The sequence below is a fragment of the Artibeus jamaicensis genome, unplaced genomic scaffold (genome assembly GCF_021234435.1).
Source record: "Artibeus jamaicensis isolate MK-2021 breed Jamaican fruit bat unplaced genomic scaffold, CSHL_Jam_final contig_511, whole genome shotgun sequence".
Lineage (NCBI taxonomy): Eukaryota > Metazoa > Chordata > Mammalia > Chiroptera > Phyllostomidae > Artibeus > Artibeus jamaicensis.
Genome location: NW_026521866.1, coordinates 4,889,783 through 4,915,775, shown reverse-complemented (window position 1 = coordinate 4,915,775; position 25,993 = coordinate 4,889,783). Strand labels below are relative to the sequence as shown.

The following is a 25,993-nucleotide window of genomic DNA, read 5'->3' as shown; positions in this document are numbered from 1 at the left end:
TAATCAAAAAACTCCCAACACACAAAAGCCCTGGACCAGATGGTTTCACAGGAGAATTCTACAAAGCATTTAAGGAACAGCTAACCCCTATTCTTCACAGACTATTCCAAAAAATCCAGAAGGATGGAAAACTCCCAAATTCTTTTTATGAAGCCAGCATCATCCTAATCCCAAAACCAGATAGAGATACAACAAAGAAAGAAAACTTCAGGCCAATATCACTGATGAACATAGATGCTAAAATCCTCAACAAAATATTGGCAAATCGCATCCAACAATATATCCAAAAGATCATACACCATGACCAAGTGGGATTCATCCCAGGGATTCAAAGATGGTTTAATATTTGCAAATCAGTAATTGTAATGCATCACATAAACAAAAGCAAAGACAAAAACCACATGATCATATGAATACACAAAGAAAAAGCTTTTGATAAGGTACAACACCCATTTACGATAAAAACACTCAGCAAAGTGGGAATAGAGGGAGCATTCCTCAATATAATAAAGGCCATATATGAGAGACCTACAGCCAATATCATACTCAATGGGCAAAAACTAAAAGCTTTTCCACTAAGATCAGGAACAATACAAGGTTGTCCACTTTCACCACTTCTAGTCAATATAGTTTTGGAAGTTTGGCCACAGTGATTAGGCAAGAAAAGGAAATAAAAGGCATCCAAATAGGAAAGGAGGAGACAAAACCGTCACTGTTTGCAGATGACATGATAGTGTACATGGAAAATCCTATAGACTCTACCCAAAAACTGCTCTACTAACTAATGAATTTGTCAAAACAGCAGGATACAAAGTCAATATCCAGAAATCAAAGGCATTTTTGTATACTAACAATGAATCAGCAGAAGCGATATCAAGAAAAAAATCCCATTCGCTATAGAAAAACAAAAATAAAATCTCTGGGAATAAATCTAACCAAGAAGGTAAAAGACCTGTATGCACAAAACTACACAGCACTGAAGAAAGAAATCAGAGAAGACACAAACAAATGGAAACATACCTTGTTCATGGATTGGAAGAATTAACATCATCAAAATGTCTATACTACCCAATACAATATACACATTCAATGCAATACCTATTAAAGTACCAATGGCATATTTCACAGACATAGAACAAACACTTCAAAAATTTATATGGAACCATAAACCAGTTTAAATAGCAGCTGCTCTTTTGAGAAAGAAGAACAAAGTAAGAGGGATTACAATACCTGATATCAAACTGTATTACAAAGCCACTGTAATCAAAACAGCCTGGTACTGGCATAAAAGCAGGCACATAGACCAATGGAATAGAATGGAGAGCCCGGAAATCAACCCAACTCTCTACAGTCAATTAATATTGGACAAAGGGGGCAGTAACATAAAATGGAGTAAAGACAGCCTCTTCAAGAAATGGTGTTGGGAGAACTGGTCAGCTACATGCAAAAAAATGAAACTTGAGCACAAACTTACACGATACAGCAAAAAAATTCAAGGTGGATAAAAGACTTAAGTATAAGCCATGACACGATTAAAGTCCTAGAGGAGAACATCGGCAAGAAAATCTCAGATATTTCATGCAGCAACATTTTTACTGATATGTCCCCTAGAGCAAGGAATGTAAAGGAAAGAATAAACAAATGGGATCTCATCAAAATAAAAAGCTTCTTCATGGCTAAAGAAAAGACTGTTAAATTAAGACAACCAATTTTATGGGAAAACAAATTTGCCAATGATACCTCAGACAAAGTTTTAATCTCCAAAATATACAAAGAACTTACATGACTCCACTCTAAGAAGACACCCAACCCAATTAAAAAATGGAAAAAGGACTTGAATAGACAGTTCTCCAAGTAGGACGTAAAGAATATCCACAGACACATGAACAGATGCTGGTTATCATTAGCTATCAGAGAGATGCAAATGAAAACCACAGTGAGATACCACGTTACACCAGCCAGGATGGCTATCATAAACAAAGCAACAAACAACAAATGTTGGAAAGGGTGTGGGAAAAGGGATCCTTAGTTCACTGTTGGTGGGATTGCAGACTGGTACAACCATTATGGAAAACAGTATGGAATTTTCTAACAAAAAATAAAAATTGACCTGCCTTTTGACCCAGCAATTCCACTGCTAGGATTATACCCCAAGAATCCTAAAACATTAATTTCAAAGAACCTATGCACCACAATGTTCATAGAAGCACAATTTACAATAGCCAAGAGTTGGAAGCAACCTAGGTGACCATCAGTAAATGAATGGATCAAAAAATTGTGGTACATATACACAGTGGAATTCTATGCAGCAGAGAGAAGGAAGGAGCTACTACCCTTTGCAACAACATGGATGGAACTGGAAAGTATTATGCTGAGTGAAATAGGCCAGGTGCTGAAAGACAAATACCATATGATCTCACCTTTAACAGGAAGCTAAACAACAAAACAAATAAGCAAGCGAAATAAAAACAAAGACACTGAAATAGAGAACAAGGGGACAGTTAGCAGAGGGGAGAGGGAAGGGAATTTAAGGGGAAAAAAGAGGAGGGATTTCCAGGAACAAATAGGAAGGACACAGGGATGAGAACTAAGGTGCATGGAAATGGGAGGTAGGTGGGGAGTATGGGGTGGCAGGGAGTTGGGATGGGAGAAATAGAGAAAAAACTGTACTTGAAAAATATCTAAATAAAATTAAAAAAATAAAAAAGAAATCTAGTTTTGATCCTAAAAAAAGAAAAAGAACTAAATAAAATTATTAAAAATTAAAAAAAAGAATGAAACTCGATTATCAACTTACACTATACACAAAAATGAACTCAAGGTGGATAAAACGCTTAAATATAAGTGGTGACTAGAGGAGAACATGAGCAGGAAAATCTCAGACATTCTACACAGCAACATTTTCACTGATATTCCTCCTAAAGCAAGGGACATAAAGGAAACAATAAACAAATAGGATCTCAACAAAATAAAAAGCTTCTACAAGGCTAAAGAAAACAGCATTAATATGAAAAGAGAACCCACTATATGGGAAAACATATTTGTCATCGATACCTGGGACAACGGTTTGATCTCCAAAATATATACAGAACTCACAGGACTCCCCTCCAGGAAGACAAAGAACACAGTTAAAAAATGGGCTAAAAACTTGAACAGATATTTCTCCAAAGAGGATAAACAAAGGGCCCAGAGGCATATGAAAGGATGCTCAGCATTGCTAGCCATCAAAGAGATGCAAATTAAAACCACAGTGAGATACCACCTCAGACCAGTCACAATGGCCAACATAAACAAATCAACAAACAAGTGTTGGAGAGGTGCAGAGAAAACAGAACCCTAGTTGGTGGGAATGCAGACTGGTGCAACCACTATGGAAAACAGTATGGAATTTCCTCAAAAAATTAAAAGTGGAACTGCCTTTTGACCCAGCAACTCCACTGCTAGGATTATATCCTAAGAACCTCAAAACATCAATTTCAAAGAACCTATGCACTCCAATGTTCATAGCAGCACAATTTACAATAGCCAAGTGTTGGAAGCAACCTAGGTGCCCATCAGTAAATGAATGCATCAAAAAATTGTGGTACATATACACAATGGAATTCTATGCAGCAGAGAGAAAGAAGGAGCTACTACCCTTTGCAACAACATGGATGGAACTGGAAAGCATTATGCTGAGTGAAATAAGCGAGGTGTTGAAAAACAAATACCATATGATCTCACCTTTAACAGGAAGCTAAACAACAAAACAAATAAGCAAGCAAAATAAAAACAAAGACACTGAAATAGAGAACAGGGGGACAGTGACCAGAGGGGAGAAGGGAGGGAATTTAAGGGGGGAAAAAAGGGGAGGGGTTTCCAGGAACAAATAGGAAGGACATAGGGACAATAACTAAGGGGGGTGGAAATGGGAGGGAGGTGGGGAGCATGGGGCAGGGTGGGCTGGGATGGGAGAAATAGACAAAAAACTGTACTTGAAAAATATCTAAATAAAATCAAAGAAAAAATAAAATAACAGAGTAACAGTGAAATACAATTTGATTTGTTACAATTCAAGTTATTATTCTTCTTAAATTTTAATTGAATTTCTGTTAATGCTGTCATGAAAATATTTGTGCAACTAATAACAACAATTTTCATAACCCTAAAAAAAAAGAATCCTGAAACACCAATTCAAAAGAACCTATGCACCCTCAATGTTCATACAACACAATTTACAATAGCCAAGTGCTAGAAACAATCTAAATACCCATCAGTAAATGAATGGATTAAAAAAAAAAAACATGGTACTTTTACATCATGAAATACTATGCAACAAAAAAGAAGAATGAGCTCCTATCCTTTGTGACAGAATGGATGGATCTGGAGAATATTATGTTAAATGAAATACGCCAGCTACTGAAAGATGAATACCATATAATCTCACCTATAAGTGGAACCTAATCAACAAAACAAACAAGCAAGCAAAATATAATCAGACAAAATGAAATTAAGAACAAACTGACAGTAACCAAAAGGGAGGCGGGAGGAAATAATGAGGGAAGAGCGGGAAAGGTTTTCAGGAACATTTATGAAGGACACATGGACAGAGCCAAAGGGTGTAGAATCAAGGGTGGGAAATGGGGATGGCTGGGGTGGAGGTGAGTGGTGGTGGGAAAATGAAAACAACTGTACTTGAACATTAAAAAAATAGAATCAAATCTTGCCATTTGCAACAACTTGGATGAACCTTGAGGACATTGTGGTACATGAAATAAGTCAGACAGAGAAAGACAGATACTGTATGATCCCTCTTATATGTGGAATATTAATTTAAAGGAAAAGCCCTGGCTGGCATAGCTCAGTGGATTGAGCATGGACTGAGAACCCAAGGGTCACCAGTTTGATTATCAGTCACGGCACATGCCCGGGTTGTGGGCCAGGTCCCCAGTGGGGGTCATGTGAGCAGCAACCACACATTGATGTTTCTGTCTCTCTTTCTCCCTCCCTTCTCCTCTCTCTAAAAAATAAATAAATAAAATCTTTTTTAAAAATTTAAAGGAAAAAAAAACAGCTTCACAGATCTAGGATATAGATTGGTGGTTGCCAGAGGTGGGTGGTGGTGGGTGGGAATTATTAGTGAATGGGTTTCTCTTTTGTTTTTTAGTTTAAATAAAAGAGAGAGGAAAAAATCATCTACTTCAACTTCTTCATTTTAGCAATAAAGAAAGTGATCTGACATGATTTTTGGCTGCACTAATTTGGCTTTACCCAGACTTCAACTTCTGTGTACATGCAATCTACCCTCTACATTACTGACTTGTATTTTCCTTCCCTCCTTTTCTCTCTTCTCAGTATCATAGCCAATAAGGTTTATCCAAGGTATAACAAATTTAATTGAAAATGTTTACTCTCTTTTTTGTTCTCAAAATATTCCTTTCACTGTTTATCTGTCTGTATTTTTTTTTTGTATTTTTTAAAATTACCTTTATTTTCAGAGTCCCAAATGTTGCACTGATGGAAAGATTTTACCAAAGTTAGATTAGAATTGGGGTTGGCGCTGGAAGAGTTACAGGCTCTTTCTGGTGTACAACAACAACACCCTATACCATACTTCTTACCATTATTTCTATGATTGGAAACACACTCATGCTTTTTATAATAGACATTTTTTCTGTTCACCAAGTTAATTATCTTCTTTGTAGATAAACGACCTATAGACATATTTAAACTTTATTATGAGAAAAATATTATAAGAAGCTTAACAATACATAAATCAGTATTCTTCGGCTACAATTGACAATAACAAATTCTTGCTAAGTAAAGCAAGAAAGCAAGGGGGAAGAGAAGGGAGGGAGAGAGGGAGGAAGCTGGGTATGTTTATTGTAAGGCTACTGAACTACTGAAGGGAATGCTGAATAACTAGGGCTAGGAAAGCCAGGTGTTTGGGGATTTAGCTGACTTATATAATGGGAATTCATGTGCTCACTATGTTAGGAGCTGCCATCAGATGATTCATCTCTAACTGCTTTCTAGTTTGTTTGTCTTTTCTCATGATTTAAATTCTTAGACAGGAGGACCTGATCATTTTGGCTTAGCTTTGGCTTAGCTTATCTCTGGAGCTTTGTGACTGACAGCTCATCAGGATCAGGTATAGTGCCAGAAGGACAGCTTCCACAAAAGAATGGATGCTGGGAAGGAAGCAGAAACAAGAGAAGTCTACACATTCTAATTATTAGTTGTACAACATATGTACATGCTCTTTTTCCCATAAATACCATTTGAAAATATTTCAAATATAATGTAAATATTTTAAAAAATGAAATAGTCAATAAACAAAAAACTACTCCACCCACCTAACAATGCCTGAACTTCACATTTCACGTTGTCTGTTATGTTGCTGAATTCCCACTACTGACAATTACCATCTTCTATTAAAATATAATCATCCCTACAGTGGCCGTCTCAATCTGAAATCACAATCAATGAAGGCTGATGCTGTGGGGACCACCAGGGAGGGAAAAAGCAAGCAGCAGAGATGGTTCAGTTCCTTTCTGTCCACATCTGAATGGACTGATGCATTGTTTCCAGCACACATAGTCACACATAGAACCTGACCTTATCTGTTCCGAACCAAGGAGTAAACTCCAGGAGTCCCCAGAGCTCAGGTCTAGGTAACACTGGACTTTTGCTGAGGAAACTTTATTAACCCTCCAAGAAGGCAGACGACAGGGGTGGGGGTTGAAGGAAGGGACCTGGAAACAAAGGCACACACATGAATAAGTTTGTAGAGATGGCTCTCTGATAACTTTAAAGTCTTACCGAAGGTAGTTGGGGCTGGCATAATACTCAGGGCACTCATAATAAATCCCTTCTCCTGTTCCAGCTCTAACTACCTGTATGCCAAAAGAACTCCCAAACTTTAGGTGGCTGTTAGGTAGTATCACTTCTTCTGGAGTGTTTATTTACTTCCAGAATCTACTTTCAAGCCTAGATCTTTTCCCTCCTTTCCTTCTAGCCCAATGATGAGCTTCATTTTCATTCCACAGTTATTCTACTCCCCTGTACCTCCTCTGTGGCTCAGGAGGAAAGCAGTAGGACCCCAGCTGGCCCCAAAGTGTTCTTCTGGGCATTAGGACATGCAGACCTGCATTCTCATCACTGCCATCCTCTCACTCACCCATGAACAGAGCAATGGCTTTGGCCCCGACCTGGAATCCATTTTTTCCATCACACTGTTTTCATCTAACACACGTTCTCTGGTATCCTGCTCCCTGTATTCTACTTCACCCACATTTCCCTTTAGCCTTTTTTCCCTTTTCCAAACTTCTTTATAAAAAATTGTTCACACTTCCTATGTCTCTGCTTCCTACTGCCCAGTCATACATCCACCAATAATCACTCAGGGCACATCCTGACACTCTCCCGGGTTGTCACCTCACTCTGATTGTGCCCTCAACATATGCATTATCCTTTAATGCTGATGTCCCATACAGTCCTATCCTAAGCCTCTTTCTTCTAGATCTATAGAAGTAAGGTATAACTGCATTCCCTCTCTTGGCCTCAATTATTACTCAGTGAAAAATACCCCAGTTGTTTTCATGCAGAGACACTGGAAATAAGATGAATTTGTGTGTGGCCTCAATTATTACTCAGTGAAAAATACCCCAGTTGTTTTCATGCAGAGACACTGGAAATAAGATGAATTTGTGTGTGATCCAAGATAAAGAAACAACCTTTAATCCTGAAGCTCCTGCAGGCCTCTGCACCCATGGAATAAACAGACCCTTTTCAGAAAGGCATGGTGAGAGGCCCCACTTTTTACATGCCACTGGGCTCTGGGCATGGTCCAGAGCAGAAGACAAGAGGAAGCACATGATAATGTTCAGCAATAGCTTCCTATGGACTGAAGCCTCTGGTCAGGCTCCACTGCCTCCAGAAAATAAAATGTGAAATTCTATGGAAATGCATGAATGTGTAGGTATGTGCACATAAGTCACCCAGAGAAAAACTGAAAAATCAGGAGAACACAGGACACAGCTTCAACTCCAACTGGCCCAGAAACATCAAAGAAGACACTAGGGCACCATTCACCAAGGGCCAGGCAGCAGTTACATGCAATGAGAGGGCTGATGTTTTTGGTGGCCTGCTCCATGGAGAAAGGGGTTGGATCCCAGGGCAAGATATGTAAGTAGAAAATGGGGGGTGGGTTCCTAGAAGAAAAACAGAGGCTTATGGGGAACGTCTCCCTGAAGGAGGAAGGGGCTGTTTTTCTAAAGAGGTAGAGACAATTCTAACCTCCAGACAGGAAAGAGCAGGAGTCAGCAGTCCCCATAACAGGATCATCTGTGAAGAATTAAGTTTTTTCACTTTTTCTCTTAAATTCTATAAATTGTCTTATTTTATACACTAAGTGTCCATTTTTAAAGGTTCTCTCCTATACTGTGCCTCCTGCTAAGTGCAGCCTTCAGTAAAGCTGGCCACCTGCAGTCTCGTGTTTCCGAGTTCAATCAACAGCAGAGAACTGGCCTCACCCTCTGCAAGAACAGATCAGTCACAGCAACGTTTAGAAAGCAGCAGTTCAGCTTTCCCTGTGACAGCCAGGAGGGCTGGGGACTCAGAATGGAGCAGAAAAAGAAAGGAGGTGCTAGGGGCAGAGAGGCAGTCTCACTCTTCACAGAGGAAGAAGGGTTGTGAAATAGGTTCCCTTCCCCAAAAGTTTTCTGTAAGGAAGAAGGCAGGTACTTGCTATACATACAGTGCTGCAAGCTACAGACTGCTGAATCCCAAATTCTCACATCCAACCCTAATTAAGGTTAGACATGCAGTTTCATATCCAACTGCATGCCCAACATTTCTGCCATGTCCTGAAGCACCTCAAATTTAATACACACAAGACAAACCTTGAGGTCTTCCCCACAATACCTCCTGTTCCTCCTGCATGACCTGGTTCAGATCTCCAGTCATCAAGCTCTCCTCCGGGTGCCTCAGCTGGACATGTTAGCATCAGCTTTGACACTTCCTCTCCCTCACACTCTACTTGCAGTTAATCATCATTCAACAGAACCTATCTCTGAATCATCTCTCAGTTCACATCCCTTCTTACCATAGCCACTGGGTCCCTCCACCTCATCAATTTCCACCACCACCTCCTATCCCCCATACAAACTCTAAGTTCTGCCTGAATGGAACCACCACCCAGGCTCTTCTCACTCACCTCTGGGCCATTCGTCCCGCTGACCAGTCTTCCTGGGGGTTCTGTCCCATCCAAACTACTCCTTTGCTCAGCCAAGTCCTATTTTTGATCTCTGCTTATAAGTCATTTCTTGTGGAAAGCCCTTTCCTAATGCCCCTGATGTAGTGCAGGCAACTCTAGTAGGTAAGCCTATACAGTGCTGTAGAAATGACCATAGTGAAGTGACCATTTCTGCAAATTGGTATTAATTTTTTGCAAAAATTTCTCATTCCTATGTCTGGGTCCCCTATCAGATTTTACACTCCCTGGGGTTTCACCTCATCCAGTGTCTGGCATATACTAGAAGCTCAACAGATGCTACAAATGACATAGATGAGTTTGGTCTTTACTTGGTGGCACAGACTCATCACCAGAGGTTTTACATGACAGTCATTTTTAGGTTTAATGTTTAACATGACTAAAACAAGGTGATGCCCCTTAATTATTCAATATATAATTCTTCTGCTGAGAGGCTCTAATATTTTGACAACTTCATTGGGCAATTATTTTCTTTTTAAGGAAGATACACAAAATCTCCCCCACCCAAACACAAAAAGATGTGAGTATCAATCACAACTTGGTTTTGGTCATTCTTATTCCTTCTTTTAAAACACCAAGCTGAGCAAAACCCACAAAGCTAGCTGTCTGTCACCTCAAAGTTGCCTGAACTATAAAATCAGATAAAAAGCACACGTGGCTTACAAAACAATGTGATCTTTGGCAAGGAAATAACATTCCATCCACTAAACTTATACAACTTATTACCTGAAGGTTATTTCACTTTGGAGGAAAAACTAAATTTACGATATACATATCTTAACTCCTTTTATTCTGTTTTGTTGTAACAAACACAACCCTCTTTCCACTCCCTTGAATGCTTACAGGTGCTCATAAATCTCTCAGCCACACTTCTGGCTTTCAACAATAGAGAATAAGTTCTTCATACTCAAAAGAAGATAGCATGTCTTTGAGATAAATAGACCAAAAAAAAAAAAAAACCCATGAGCCTTGCCCAGAAACATCAAGGAGGAAGGTGAAGGGACTAAAAACACATGCCCCTGAGCTGAGCATGATCTACTACCAAGCACAAACTTCCTTCTGCCTGATCCCCCACACCCTCTTTTATGGATACTGCTGCCACAGCTCTGATAATGTCACTCTGTGGCTTGAAACCTTCCAAGGCTCTTAAATTACCTGAAGATCAACACCAAGTCCTTATTCTGACTGCTTGCCCACCAGCACAAACTCCTGGTCATGGAGCCACTTCTGCCTGCATTGCTTCTGCCTTAATTTCCCTCCTCCTACTCTGCCTGGAACCTTCCTGGGCTCTGAGCTCAGCTGTCTTCCTTCACCACCCCATGAGCTGCCTCCTAGGAACCCCATTAGCTGCCTCCTAGGAACCCCTAAAGTGCTTCATCAGTGCATTCCTAAGCACTCAGAACTTTCTGCTTCATATTGTAGCTATTCTGTCCACACGTGTTAGTTATCTCTTCCAATAAAGCAAGGACACTAAAGCTAGCAGAGATGCCAAATTAATCTTCACTGCTATATCACTCCCTGGCCAACAGTAAGTGAGTAACAACAGAAGGACAACAAATAAACAAACAGTACTACCAAGGGTGCTTCAATGGAGCTCCCAAAACAAGGTATTAATCTGTGGTGTAATTGGAGGTTCACATCTCTAATGATTTAAAAAACTAAAAATGAAAACGAAGTCTAATGAGTTTCTTTTTGTTTTTCAAAAGTGAACATTTATTCTTTTAATTTATCAGCCTCATTTTTCCAATTATGGTTGACATTCAATATTATTTTATACTGGTCTCAGAAGTACAGCATAGTGGTTAAACATTTATATAATTTATAAAATGATCCCTCTGATAATTCTAGTACTCACCTGGCACAATACATAGTTATTACAGTATTACTGACTACATATCCTATGCTATACTTTACAACCCTGTGGCTATTAATACCAATTTGCAACTTGTATTTCTTTACCTTCTTCACCCATCTCTCTAGCCCTCTCCCCTCTGGAAACCATCAGTTTTTTCTTTGTATTGATGAATCTGTTTCTGTTTTGTTTGTTGATTTATTTTGTTCCTTAGATTCCACATACCAGTGAAATCATATGGTATTTGGTTTTCTCAATCTAACTTATTTCACTGAGCATTACACCTTCTAGGACCACCTATGTCACAAATGAAATTTCATCCTTTTTATTGCCAAGTAATATTTCATTGTGTGTATGTACATTGCAGAAAAAACACTTCCTGACAAAAGCTGGCTTGACCACATTTAAGGCATAGTCCTGTCATTTGTGTTGACTCTGAAGACTGCAGGTTCCAATACTAGCTACTCATCTTACTAGGGGTGTGACCTCATGCCTCAGTTTCCTCATTTGTCAAAAGGGCTTCATAACAACACCTATTACAGAATTGCTCTGAGGCTTAAATGACATTATGTATGTCAAGAAAGTTGCTTAGAACATTACTTGGCACATAATAATACTCAATTACTATCATTTGCTCTCTTTCCATACCCTGCACATTCATAGTACACTTAGTCAAGAATAGACAACAGCAGATGGTAATCAGTGAAGCTCAAGGCTGGATGTTTAATGAAATGAAAAGGAGCCAAAAATTTCATTGGTAAAGGCAACTCACAGTAGGAGAAGTGAGCAGGTTATGCAGGACTAGTGCAGTTCACACACTTCTGCTTTTAAGATGGCACATCCTGGTACAATCATCAGTCTAGGTATAGACTATGAGAGGATTATCTCCACAGTATGATCTAGGACAGGAAGATGCAGGCAACAACTGGAGCTAGGTATACAGAGCAGCTAGAGTTCAAATAACAAGCAAGGAAACTGAGTTTAAGAGTCCCAGTACATAGATCACTCAGCAGACTCAGAAAGAGAAGTGTCACCAGCTGCCAGATGTTGGTGTGTGGCAGAAGTGAGGACATGGAGGAACTCAAATAATATTAACACAAGCTGATGCATGAAACAAAAGTGGCAGAGGGTCCCAAACTAGCAACAAGGAAGGGTGCTGCTTAGCAACACCATGTTTTGAGTAAGAGCTGCCTTTTATCTGGGATATTTCTGGAATGCTGGATCCTGCCTCTAGTCAGACTAGACACTTCTGAGGTGGTCACAGCAGCCTCTCACCACTTACAGAGCACCTCTTTTGTCAGTCTCCTTTCTTCTTTCTAAATCACACATGATGGCTTGGGAATCTATGCACCAGCCCAACTCACAAGAGAACATGCAGTGATCAAAGAAACCATTAGGTTCTAACTCTATTTCCTATGCTTTCCACAGAATGTAGCCTCCTGGGATTTGCTGTCTTAAACTCAAACTTGATCACTACCCCTGTCTGAGGAGAACCAGATACTGGAGCATGCCAGTGGAAAAGTCACCCAGGATGTCAATCTATGCTGATACCTAGCACCAATATAGCACTAGGGCCCTCAAACAACTTTACCAATATCAAGAATTGGGGGAAACTGCATTTATCACATGTCTGTGCATAAGCACTGTATGAGGTTGGCAGCAACATTATGATCAGTGCTCTGCACAGAAAGTGAGTCCCAAGTGAAAACAGATGGTTGTCAAACTGCATTCTAGGGAAGGGAGCTGCTTACCCGAAGGGCCTCTGCTTTGCTAGGAGGGATCCATGTGCTTAGAGCCAGGAGCATAAAGACTGTTTGGAACATCAACAGCCCACCTGAACTCAGCCTCTCCAATGAGCACTTGACCAATACTAAAAAAATACCAGTTCATCAGCATGTTCAACTGTGGGTGCACCCACCTTAGTCCAAACCTGCCCTCAAGCCAAACAAGACCCTCTCCCTCACACAAACCCACTCACATGTCTTTCTGCTCCCTCTTCTCTCCATTAAGACCCTTGCTTAGATTGGAGCTATTCTGATAAGCTCAACATATTGGTTCTTTTTCTTCAAAAATATTTGCCTTTACTGTGGTAAAATATACATAATATAAAATTTACCATTCTAACCATTTTTATGTGTACAGTTCTGTGGCATTAAATACATGACTATGCAACCATCACCACTACAGTTTATTATTTCTTTCACTTCTAAGCATTCCAAAAACAGGATGACAAAAACTGGTGAGGTTCTGCCAAAAGGTAGGCATAAAAGTCTGCATTTTTGAAGTTAGAACACGGACATCACTATCTGTGATTTCAGTTTGGAGTTACAATTTCCTGTCTCTCTCTCCATATGTCCCTCTCACCCAGCATTGGATCCTAAAAGAAAGAGCCTGTGATTCTCTACTCTCCCACACGCTTGGAGGAAGCTGAGGCAGCACAGTGGGAGCCACCAAGATCTCACTCCATCAAACACAGACCTGTATCTCAACTCTGGCACTACAGACAGTAGTCAATATGGCATCGAGCAGGTCCTCTCTGGGTCCTTTCCTGATAAACATGGGATAGTATGCACACCTTCCAGGCTGTCATAAGAACTGAATGAGACTGTATATGTGAAAACACCTGGCATAGGAGATAATTAATCTTTATTTTTTGTGAGCTCTGTGAAATGTCATATCTGAGATCAATGATAGCATAATTCCAAAGATGCAAGGAAAACACCCTGAATTTTTTGAAATTTAACTACTAAAGAAAAAAATAAATTTATATGATAAGACAAGCATGGTTTCTCATCTTCTGATATGAAGGAGCCCTGAGGCTGGACAGTGCCTACAGGTTTGTAGGAACATGCGCTATCATCCTGCCTCTAGAACCAAGAGGTATCTTCCTTATGCTGCTCTGGAAATATTCTAAAATATCAAAGTCAGTTAAGGGAAAAAATATCCATGTTACCATATTCATTGTTGTTGGTTAAATTTCTGTAAAGGAACCATAAAGCATCCACCCATCTTAGACCCACAGAAGCAAACAGCTGTGACCTTGATGATAGTAGTGTCACTGCTCCTGAGGACTCTGGAGAAGAAACCATCACCCAAGAGCTGTCTTTGCAAACAGGCAGAGGTAGAGTGACCGAACGTGGAGGCAGAAACCATATCCATAGATGAATGAGAGAGGAAGCCATATAATGGAGATGTCCATGAGCAGATAGGCCAGGGGGCTGTGCAAAAGTCCTCAGCTGCTTTAGACCATGTCCTAGCTTCACAACAGCTTGTGATATGCCTGCTCTGTGCCAGTTAACAGTGTAGCTCATGACATCTAGATTGTGAGCACCAGGGAAAGGCATCTGTCTTAAACTCCAGGCTGAGGAGTCTAGGCTTCTTTTAATAAGCAAAAAGCAGCCACAGAAAATTTTAGGGAAAGAAAGGTATAATTAAAGCTGCATTTTTTTTTCAAGAATATTGGCAGAATTAAAGAGGGGAAGGAATGAAGGCAGGAAGACAGACTGCCTCGTAACATGATTTTCAGCTGCAGTACTTTACACATGTCTGGCAAGGGCTCTGTGAACATGTGCTCAGTGTATGCAGCCCCATTAGGGGACAGCTGCATCAGTGCATGCAGGACAGGGACACCTGAGGTGCAGAGAGAAGAAGGGCCACATCACAGACTGGCAGCATGTGCTGTGGAGAGCTATCTTTCAACATTTTTGTTTCTAAAAAGCCTTTCAGGTCTTAACATTTGGGAAATGCTGCCAATCTTACCTATCAAGGAGCTTCATATTACAGTTTCATACTAAACTCCATAAAGTTCTAAAGAAATTTATTTAAATTCCTTCTTCCAGAATTTAGCCATAAATCCACCCCACCTCACCTGTTTTACTGAAAAACATCCTTCAGTATATCCTGAAACAAGTGTTCTCCCCGCAACTTTGGAAAGTGTGGCCTAAGGTCATCCATGGGTCAGCATGGGGGTGTGACCTTGAAGGGATAGGTAATAAGCTGAAGGGTCTGATGGTGGGAAGGAAGTGACCCAGGATCCTTCCGAGCTTTTCAGAGCCCTGAGAACAGTGCAGCTCTGGTCAAGTGTCCAGGTAAGACCACATCCACCCAATGCAGGGTCCCCACACTCCTGCTAGTGTGAAAGAATTCCATGGGGGAAAAAATAGGCATCCAACAACATAATTTAAGTGTTTTTTTTTATCATAAATGGCCAAGTAAACCTGATCACTATCACCTACAAAATAGCTCCCTTTCATACCTAACTAATGCTCATCTTTCTCATTTATGAGTGAAATAACATTAATTTATTTAACAATTAGATCTGATTATTCTTTTCACAAGAAAAATTTGCAAATTCTACAGGAATTTGGTTATTTACCTAGTTATCCAAGGTTACATTTTTTTTAACATTTAATGAAATTATTCAGAGAACTTAAGTGGGTAAAACTTTTACAATATTTAAGGGTGGCATTGGGGGTGGGGAGGAGGCAAAACCACAAACCAGCATCTTCTTTAGAGTATACATAGCGATAACCTAGGCAGAATGCTTTCTGAGTCACTGATGATAAAGTAAACCTCACATGAAATTTTCATCACTATTAGGACACTTCAATGAAGGTCTTACTGACATATCCTGGAAGGATATCCATTTCTATCTGCCCAGAGGCGCTGAGGTTTGTTTTTACAAGAGTCTTATCTTGCTGGAATCTATCTATCTACATCATTGCCACAGTGAACTACAGCCATGAAGAAAGACTTCTTGAGAGAACAAAAACAGTAAAGTTAGGATGCCTAAGTGTTCCTTTGCCCAAATGAAATATTAGCAGTGTCATCATAACTGTGGCACTCAGGTCGCCTTTACAGCAGTGTGTTGCAAAAAGTTCCACAAACATGAATCAATCTCATGACACCCCGCAGGGAAGGCAGAGCAGCTCCATCCTACAGTTGAATGGCAGGGACAGGCCACAGCAATGGTGAATAGGCAATTGGAAGAAACTGAGCTCAGCGAAGTCTCAGAAGCTAGGATCAACCAATCCCTTTGGAAATTCAACCATAAATCTTAATAAAGTTTACATATTTGAGCTTAATAATTCTGACTCTAGTATTTTTTCCTAATATACAGAAGGAAATAACCCAATATACAGAATAATTTTTTGCACAAAGGTATTCATCAAAGCATTATGTATAAGGAGAAAAACTACAATACCCAACAAGAAGAGCACACTTTTAAAATTTAAGAACACATACATAAAAGAATACTATGATGTGATTTTAAATCATATTTACAAGAAAATGCTCATAATAAATGTTTAAAAGGGAATGATAAGGTTATAAAATTGAATATATATTATCAAACAGTTCTGTAAGAAAAAAAATTGCACAGGAAAACTATTGAAAGGACACAGGTCAAAATGCTAATAGTGCAAAGCTTCATATGGCAGGACCATGTATGGGTAATTGTTGCAAAAGGTACCCCGCTCACTGTAAGAAAATTTGGAAAACACATGAAAGGGAAAAATTAAGTTTTTTGTTACAAAACAGTATCTAAATGATTAAAATTATTTTTAAATTACATGCACTGAGAAATTTAAATACAATGTATAAATTCCTTTATGCAACAATAAAATCATAATTGGGAAGTTGAATTTGCGATATGTATCCATGTGGGTATATCTCACAGAGGAAGATAGACTTAAGAGGGGATGTCTAACCACACAGGTGGGCTAGCAGTGTCTTGGGGAAGGGGGCCTTCTAAGCTCCCACTACCCATCAAGGTAATTTCACACACTCCAAACAAATAGTGTGCTTGCCAGGCAAACACAGCTTTACACAGGTGTCCCAACCTCCTCTCCCAGCCAGTCCTAAGTCCTTACTAAATAGAAATCTTAACCAACCCCCACCATGAGAACTAAAACATAAAATACAAGATGACAAATTTGTTTAAAGGTAGGTATGGTTAACTGTATGACAGCATTTTTGTCTGACCCTAAAAAAGAATTAAAGCCAAGGAAAAATGCCTTAAGCCTTTCATCATTTAAGATATCTAAAGCAAGCCTCCTTTACATTAACTTAGAGAATAAGCAAAATCAGTCTATCTTCAATTAAAAACTAAAATATTACCATCATTAGTTGCCCTGGGATAAAAAAAAAAGGCTATAGTCAAAAAACGTTCATATAGCAAACCAGCTATGGGGGTGGGCACCATCCTCCTACTCACCTCCATCTAAGGCTACAGTTTTAGCTAGCTACTTGGACAGGACAGAGGTCAGCTCTTGCAGCCTACATCATAAGTAACTTTTACCAACTATGTGAGCAAAGAAAGATGAGAAGAAAATGCAAAGAATAAAAATGATGAGCAGAGTCTACCAGGACCCACCCCCAAAGAAGGCTGGGTACTTCTAACTCCTTTATTTTACCACTGGTTATTTTCTAGAGATATTGGGAAGCTAAAACCATTGTCCCACTATAGGGACTGTGCTCAGCTCTGATAACTAACAATCAATACTTGACAGTTTCCTTAAGAATGGGTAAATTAGTTAATCCAATCATCCCTCTTGCAGGAATGGGACAAATCAGTTCTGTTCTGAAGAACTGATTCTCCAAACTCATCCCTCACCTCTAAACAACACTCTCTGTACAGTGCTGGCTCTCACTACTTCACAGACTTTTACATGCACCAAGCACCTGGGATCTTGTTAGGATACAGGTCCTGATTTAGCAGGGTTAGGTGATGCAGAGTCCACTTAAATCCCAATCTCTGAGGGTGAAACCCAGGCAGTGGTAAGGCTCCTCAGGTGACCCCCATGTGCAGCTGAAGTCACACACAATGCTAGAAGATTTGGAAAGGCTCAATCTAATTCCTGGCTACTCTGAATGTACCCCTGTGCACCAGGAACACCAGCACACTAACAGTGGCATCAGAGTTGTAGTAAAGACCAACAGAGGTAACATAGCTAAAGCACAGAGTAAATTCTCTAAAATATTAGCCATGGTTATCATTTTACTACTAGTAAATAATCATACTACCAGTATGATTATTATTCAGATAGGCTGATGCAACTGAGGAGGCCAAATTTGTAAGAAAACAGAGTTCTTCGGAAAACTATGAGTTAAAAGAAGATTAAAAAATATGAGCTGAGGAGTAGCTTCAAGAGGGTGGCTGAACTAACTTTGTAGTGAGGATGCTTCTCCTATATGAGTATGTAAGGGGGTGATATGGGGTCCTGTACATAGCCCACAACCCAGGCAGTAATAGCCACAATAACAGCTTCCATTCACTTGAGCCTTGATTAATGTGCTAGGCATTATTCTACTAGAATTCTCCAGGCAGAACCTAAGAGTTTTCATTACCCAAAGGCTACTGCACTTTCTGACTCAGGCCAGCCTGGGATCCTGATGGGGTGGAGAATTACTTTCCCCAGGACGGAGAAGATGCTGAGCATCTCAATTAATGATGAAGACTGGACACAATGTCTAAGTATGAGCCACAACAAACCAGTGCCAGGCTCAGAAGGATGAAGAAACTGTACTTAGAAACCCACCTCTGAGCCAGTCTACATTTTAAATCATGTGCCACTCTTCCTTAGGTTTTTTTTCCAGCCTCTCTTCCTTCTCTTTTCTTGATTCCTCTTCCTCTCAGAACTGCTTCTATGAGCTTATTTGCATGCACTTCCTAGATGCTTCTCCTCCTGGCACTTCTGGAAAATGGGGAAGAGTATGAAGGGTGGTACACCTGGCCACTTCACAGAGGTGTTTTGTGTCACAGCCAAGCAGGTCACTCTCTGCCCAGAGAGGAGGTGACATTCTATGAAAGAACAGCTCATGTGACTTTAACAACTAAAGTATGCCCATTAAGGGAAGACAGAAGGGCATGGTTTTGAGCCAGTCAGGCTGGAAATATGACGACAGTTCTAGAGAGTTCAATTGTATGTGTTCTTTTGAATCTACATTTAAATAGCTCTTTCACTCATTTTTCATTGGACTATGACCACTCTAGGAGCACCTTCCCAAGCCTCTAAGATAGAGGCTCCCATGTTATAATTGCAGATGCTGAGAGATCTAAGGGGTCTGCTCAAAAATCTAAGCACAAGGAGCATCAAGGCCTGGACTAGGCAACCTGGCTCCATACTATGACTCCACATCAAGATCTGTGTATTGCACATCATTTATGTTGTCTCATTTTTCCTCAGAGCAGCATGAGAGCTGCACACACAACCATCTTGATTTACAAATGAGCAAAGGAAAATACAGAGGAGCCCGATGACTGTCCAGGTGCAGAGCTCTAGTCAGTGAAGGAGGCAAAGTTCAGTCCAAGTCTGTGTGCCTCTCAAACCTAAGCCACAACCTCTGTCTAGGCACTCCAACAACCTCACCTTCTCTCTCCACAAATGTGAACAGATACAAATATTTAAGATTCACAGGACTGCTTCCTGTGTGATTATTCTCAAGAAGTCACTTCTTGTGATTATTCTACTATCTTTCCTTCAAAAACAAAAACAAAAACAAAACTGTTATGTAAAAATATTTTCTCTGAATTCCATAAGGTTCTTCAACTTCACAGACCCATTTTATAAATGAGGACCAGAAGCCCAGAATAATTAAGCAGCTTCCTGGGATGTTAAGCAAATCAGACAAAGAACCAGAACCCAAATTCAAAAGCCCCTGTGTCTTGGCCATAGCTCTGGGGCACCACCCAGACTAAGAGGTTCTCTGTAAAATGTTCAAACTGATAGCCAGAGGGTAAGTCACTGTTTAGTAGTGATAACAGGCTTCTGTGTTAGCTCTTTTAAAGAAGATCCTCACTGCAAGGGTAGTTCAGCACAGTTGCCACCTCACCACCATTCACACATGAATAAATCTGAGAAAACTAAAGATGGGGAAGGAGAGGTCATTCTTTATAAAAGTCTTTACTAAGACTTTACTTACTCAAGAGTCTTCCCAGTTCTGCAAAGAAAAACACATCCCCTATACATTGTTTTATGAGTGATAGATTCCTTTAAAGAATAACAACTTGCAAGACATTGTGTGTGCTCTATTACTCAACAAAAGCAGAATCATAAAATGCCAAATGTTTTTTTCAAATTCTTTTTTTTTTACTTATTTTAAAGATTTATTTCTTTTTAGAGAGGGGGATAGGAAGGAGAAGGAGGAGAGAAATATCAATGTGTGGTTGCCTCTCATACGCCCCCACTGGGGACCTGGCCCACAACCCAGGCATGTGCCATGACTGAGAACCGAACCAGTGACCCTTTATCCCTCAGGCTGGTGCTCAATCCACTGAGCCACACCAGCCAGGGCTGGATTAGGGATTCTTTTTTTTTCTTTTTTTAGATTTTATTTATTTATCTTTAGAGGGGAAGGGAAGGAGAGAGGGAGAGAAACATCAATGTATGGTTGCCTTTCATGCGTCCCCTGCAGGGAACTGACCTGCAGGGAACTGGCCTGCAACCCCAGTATGTGCCCTGACCGAGAATCGAACCGCGATTGTCTGGTTCGCAGGCCCGCACTCAATTCAAATTCTTATTTAGAGAGAAAGAAAACATGCTATTATTTTGTCAAAACCAGTCACCATGGCAGCCTGAGCCCTTGACTCTGTATGGCCTTTAGTTCATCAATGCAAATGTACATCGAATCTCTACAATTGTTTAGCATTTTATCACCTGCCAATTAAGAGTCAAAATAAAGTTTTCATTTAAGTGTAGAGAATTCTCACCTGCAAAAGCATTTGTGGCCTGAAAACCAGCTTCCTGCATACTGCTCCCCAGGCAAGCCTGTGTGCTCTGACTCAAGCTGTCCTGTCAAGAGGAAACTGCCTGGGTGAAGCCTCAGGTCACTTCCATCTTAGCTTGTTGGAGTCCATTTCTTTGTCCCATCCAGCTTTTGGCAGCATCTGATGCCCACCTGCCCTGCTCCCACAGAGCAGGCAGTCCCTGGGATGGCACCCAGTCCAGCAGCATGCACAATTAGGGCACACGGTCATGTCAGCCATCCAGCCAGAGGGTAGAGTCCATGGTGAGCAGGGAGTGATGGAAGCTGTGCTGCTAAGACCTGCTTTCCCACCTTAGAGCAAGGGCCTCCTCAGCAGCTCGGCAACCACCATGCTTCACAGCTCTCAGCTGCTCCTATGGAGCTTGGTACGGTCTGATCTGCTGCTCTTTGTGCTTTACCTCTTCCCTTGCTGAAATGAAAAAGAAAGAGATCATTTTCCTCATGACCTGTAGAAACTTGAAATTTAGTAGACTCAAAGAAGCCAAAAAGGAAAAAATAAAAGCCACAGAAAACTGTGCTGATGACCACACTGTAGGCACTAGGAGAGCTCTGGGGAAGGGACAGCTGCAGCCCCTTTTCCTGAAAGTCTGTGAAAGTGCAGGAGGACAAGACAACACAGCACTCTCTGCTCAGAGCTTCTCTAAGAACATCTACAGAAGTCATACAACCTTTCAATATCTTTCCCCTGGTTATGCTTAGTTCACATACTCCCTAAAGAAGCCCACTTTTCAAGTTCATTCCAGAGGTCTTACCAATGATGTCTGAGGTTCAGGTCCACTACCACAGCACTATCGAAAAAAACTAGGGTTGAGAGCTTTTAAAAAAAATGACTCTTAAGGGGGAAATAAAGACTAATTAATTTTTAAAAGAATGTGAAGGAAAAGCAAATTTAATCTACAAACTATTTCATCTATATTACATAATATTAACACATTACAAAATACTTTCAGATATTTCAGTATTGTTATATTACACAAGTAACATTAACAATAAGAATGGCAGAAGCTCAAAAAAACAGACTTTTAAAATGGAATCCCAAGTGTAAATGTCCAGTATTAAAGGAAAGGAATCTTTTTTCCATTATTACCACTTCATCTTAATCAATTTATGGCCAATTTTTATAAAATGTAGCCTTATTTCTTTTTTTCACCATCAAACTAGGAAAAAAGCAAAAAAATTTAAGGAAACATCATATAACAGAAAGAAATCCTCAATAAAAACCCTCTTAATGCAGCAAGTATAAAATAAGGTAACAAAGTAAAACATCACTAATACAGACTATTAGGAAGACTTTATATATTAATAAAGCACTTTAATTATTAAGAAGTTCAGATATAGTTTGCCTCCTTGCCCAACCAAAAGGACAAGAACAAATCTAAAAACAAAAAACAACCAGAACTGCCAGAAAACTGAACTGTATGGAAGTCTGGCAACCAAGAAGTTAAAGAAGAAATATTCATTCAGACAGGCAGGAGGGGTGGAGACAGGCAGATGGGGCACAAAGGATATGTGTCAAGGCAGTGGCAGAAAGATCTGGTGGTCAAAGCAGTGGCTGGTTGACTGGGTGGTCTTACATTTGTGTGTGGATAAACTGGGAGGAACAACTGTGGAGTGAGATGTACCACACAATCCAAGATTCCAGCATGGAGAAATAAAGTCTCAAAACCTCTGATTGTAAAACACTGTGTAGGTTGTAAAAATGGGAGAAACTCTGGGAAGCCTCAAAGAGACTCCACTGGAGAGACCCACAGGGTCCTAACAGGTACACAAGCCCATCTACCTGGGAATGAAAACTGGAAGGACCCAATTTGCTTATGGGTAGCAGGGGAAGTGACTGAAAGCCAGCTGAGAGATGAACAAACAGCATTGTTTCCTCTTGGACCTCTCCCCCACATACATGACACAATGCAGCAAAGTGGGTTGCCCCACCTGGCAAATACCTAAGGTTCCACACCTTAAAATGTAACTTGCACCTGGAGACAACAAAAATGCAGCCCAAATGAAAGAACAGATCAAAGCTCCAAAAATAGAACTAAGAGATGACAAGATTGCCAGCATATCAGATGTAGAGTTTGAAACATTGGTAATCAGGATGCTCACAGAAATGGTTGAGTATTATTGTAAAAAAGAGGAAGAAGTGAAGGCTATGCAAATTGAAATAAAGGAAAATACAGGGAACCAACAGTGAAGGGAAGGAAACTGAGACACCAATCAGTGACTTGGAGTGGAAAGAAAAAATAAACATTCAATCAGAACATACTGAAGAAACAAGAATTCCAAAAAAATGAGGAGAGGCTTCGGAACCTCCAGGACATCTTTAAATGTTCTAACATCTGAATCATAAGGGTGCCAGAAGAAAAAGAACAAGAGCAAGAAATTGAAAACTTATTTGAAAAAATAATGAAGAACTTCTCCAGTCTGGCAAAGGAAACAGACTTCCAGGAAGTCTAGGAAGCTCAGAGAGTCCTAAAGAAGTTGGACCCAAAGAAGCACACAGCAAGGCAAACCATAATTACATTACCCAAGATTAAAATTAAGGAGAGAATCTTAAAATCAAGAGGAAAGGAGAGAGTTACCTACAAAGGAGTGCCCATAAGTCTATTACCTGATTTCTCAAAAACAAAACAAAACAAAACAAAAACCTTGCAGGCAAGATGGGGCTGGAAAGAAGTATTCGAAGTCATGAAAGGAAAGGACTTCCATTCAAGATTACTCTACCCAGCAAAGCTATCATTTAGAATGGAAGGGCAAAGATAAAGTGCTTCCTACATATAAGGTCAAGCTAAAGGAGTTTATCATCACCAAGCCCGTATTTATGAAATGTTAAAGGGATTTATCTAAGAAAAGGAAGATAATCAAAACTATGAACAGTAAAATGACAACAAACTCACAATTATCAACAACTGAACCCCAAACAAAAACAAACCAAGCAAATAACTAGAACAGGAAAAAATTCACAGAAATCGAGATAACCCGGAGGGTTATCAGCAGGAAGGTGAAGGGGGAGAAAAGAGGGAAAAGGTATAGGGAATAAGAAGTATAATTGTTAGGTACAAAATAGACAGAGGAGGTTAAGAATAGTATGGGACAAGGGAGCCCCAATAAGGCTAGCTACTGACTTCTCAAGGGAAACACTCCAAGCAAGAAGAGAATGGCAAGAAATATTCCAAGTAATGAGAACCAGAGGCCTACAACCAAGGCTACTTTACCCAGCAAGGCTATCAATCAAGATAGAAGGCCAAATAAAGAGCTTCCAAGACAAAAGAAGTCTAAAAGAATATGTCTCCACCAAACCAGTCCTACAAGAAATACTAAAAGGACTACTTTAAGGAAAGGAAGGAAAAGTGAGAGGCAGAGAAGAACACAGGTACAAAAATGGCAATGAATAAGTACCTATCAATAATAACTTTAAACGTAAATGGATTAAATGGTCCAATTAAAAGACACAGAATACCTGAATGGATAAGAAAGCATGACCCTCACATATGTTGCCTACAAGAGACCCACCTCAGGACAAAGGACCATCACAGACTAAAAGTGAAAGGCTGGAAACAAATTTACCAAGCAAACAGACAAGAAAAAAAAAAGCTGGGGTAGCAATTCTCATATCAGACAAAATAGACTTCAAAAAGAGGACCATAAAAAGAGACCCAGAAGGTCACTTCATAATACTCAAGGGAAGAATCCACCAAGAAGACATTAACATCGTAAATATATATGCACCCAACATAGGAGCACCAAAATATATCAAAAAAATCTTAGAAGACTCCAAGAATGATATTGACAGCAACACAATTATAGTAGGGGATTTTAACACCCCACTATCAAAAATGGACAGATCTTCCAAACAAAATATCAATAAAGATATTGTGTCATTAAACAACACCCTAGAGGAAATGGACTTAACTGACATATATAGAGCCTTTGATCCCAAAGAAGCTAAATACACATTCTTTTTAAATGCACATGGAACATTCTCAAAAATCGACCACATGATAGGTCACAAAATGAGCCTCAACAAAGTCAAGAAAATTGAAATCATACCAAGCATTTTCTCTGACCACAAGGGACTGAAATTGGAAACCAACCCTAGAGGAAAAAACCCAAAGCACCCCAAATCATGGAGACTGGATGGTATGCTACTAAACAATGAATGGGTCAAGAATGAAATTAGGGAAGAAATCAAAAAGTTTCTGGAAACAAATGAAAACGATCTCACAACAACCCAAAACTTATGGGACACAGCCAAGGCAGTCCTGAGAGGGAAGTTTATAGCAATACAGGCCTACCTAAAAAAAACAGAAACATTTCAAACAAACAACCTTACTCTATGCCTGCAAGAACTCGAGGAACAACAACAAAAACAGCCCAAAGCAAGTAGAAGGAAGGAAATAACTAAGATCAGAGCAGAACTAAATGACATAGAGACTAAAAGTACAATCCTAAGGATTAATGAATCCAGGAGTGGGTTCTTTGAGAAGATAAACAAAATAGACGAGCCTTTAAGTAGGCTCATCAAGAAAAGAAGGGAACGGACACAAATAAACACAATGAGAAATGAAAGAGGAGAGATTACAACTGATACCACAGAAATAGAAAGGATTGTAAGAAATTACTATGAAGAACTGTATGCCAAGAAATTTGAGAACCTAGGGGAAATGACACATTTCTAGAAAAATATAATCTCCCAAAACTCAATGAAAAAGAAGTAGAAAACCTGAATAGACCAATAACAGCAAAAGAAATTGAAGCAGTAATAAAAAAAACTCCCATCACACAAAAGCCCTGGACCAGATGGTTTCACAGGAGAATTCTACAAAGCATTTAAGGAACAGCTAACCCCTATTCTTCACAGACTATTCCAAAAAATCCAAAAGGATGGAAAACTCCCAAACTCCTTTTATGAAGCCAGCATCATCCTAATCCCAAAACCAGATGGAGATACAACAAAGAAAGAAAACTTCAGGCCAATATCACTGATGAACATAGATGCTAAAATCCTCAACAAAATATTGGCAAATCGCATCCAACAATATATCCAAAAGATTATACACCACGACCAAGTGGGATTCATCCCAGGGATGCAAGGATGGTTCAACATTCGCAAATCAGTAAATGTAATT

General features: G+C 39.8%; 1 protein-coding gene across 10 annotated transcripts in view; it reads right to left on the bottom strand.

Moving 5' to 3' along the window:
• The window catches only part of LDLRAD4 (low density lipoprotein receptor class A domain containing 4), a 670,991-nt gene that overhangs the window by 377,759 nt on the left and 267,239 nt on the right, over positions 1-25,993 (bottom strand). For all 10 annotated transcript variants that reach the window (XM_053668819.1, XM_053668816.1, XM_053668815.1 and 7 more), the window contains one exon: positions 20,815-21,279. In XM_053668819.1, the coding sequence (XP_053524794.1) occupies positions 20,815-20,854 (40 nt within the window). In that variant the 5' untranslated portion in view covers positions 20,855-21,279. The remainder of the gene's footprint in view (positions 1-20,814; positions 21,280-25,993) is intronic.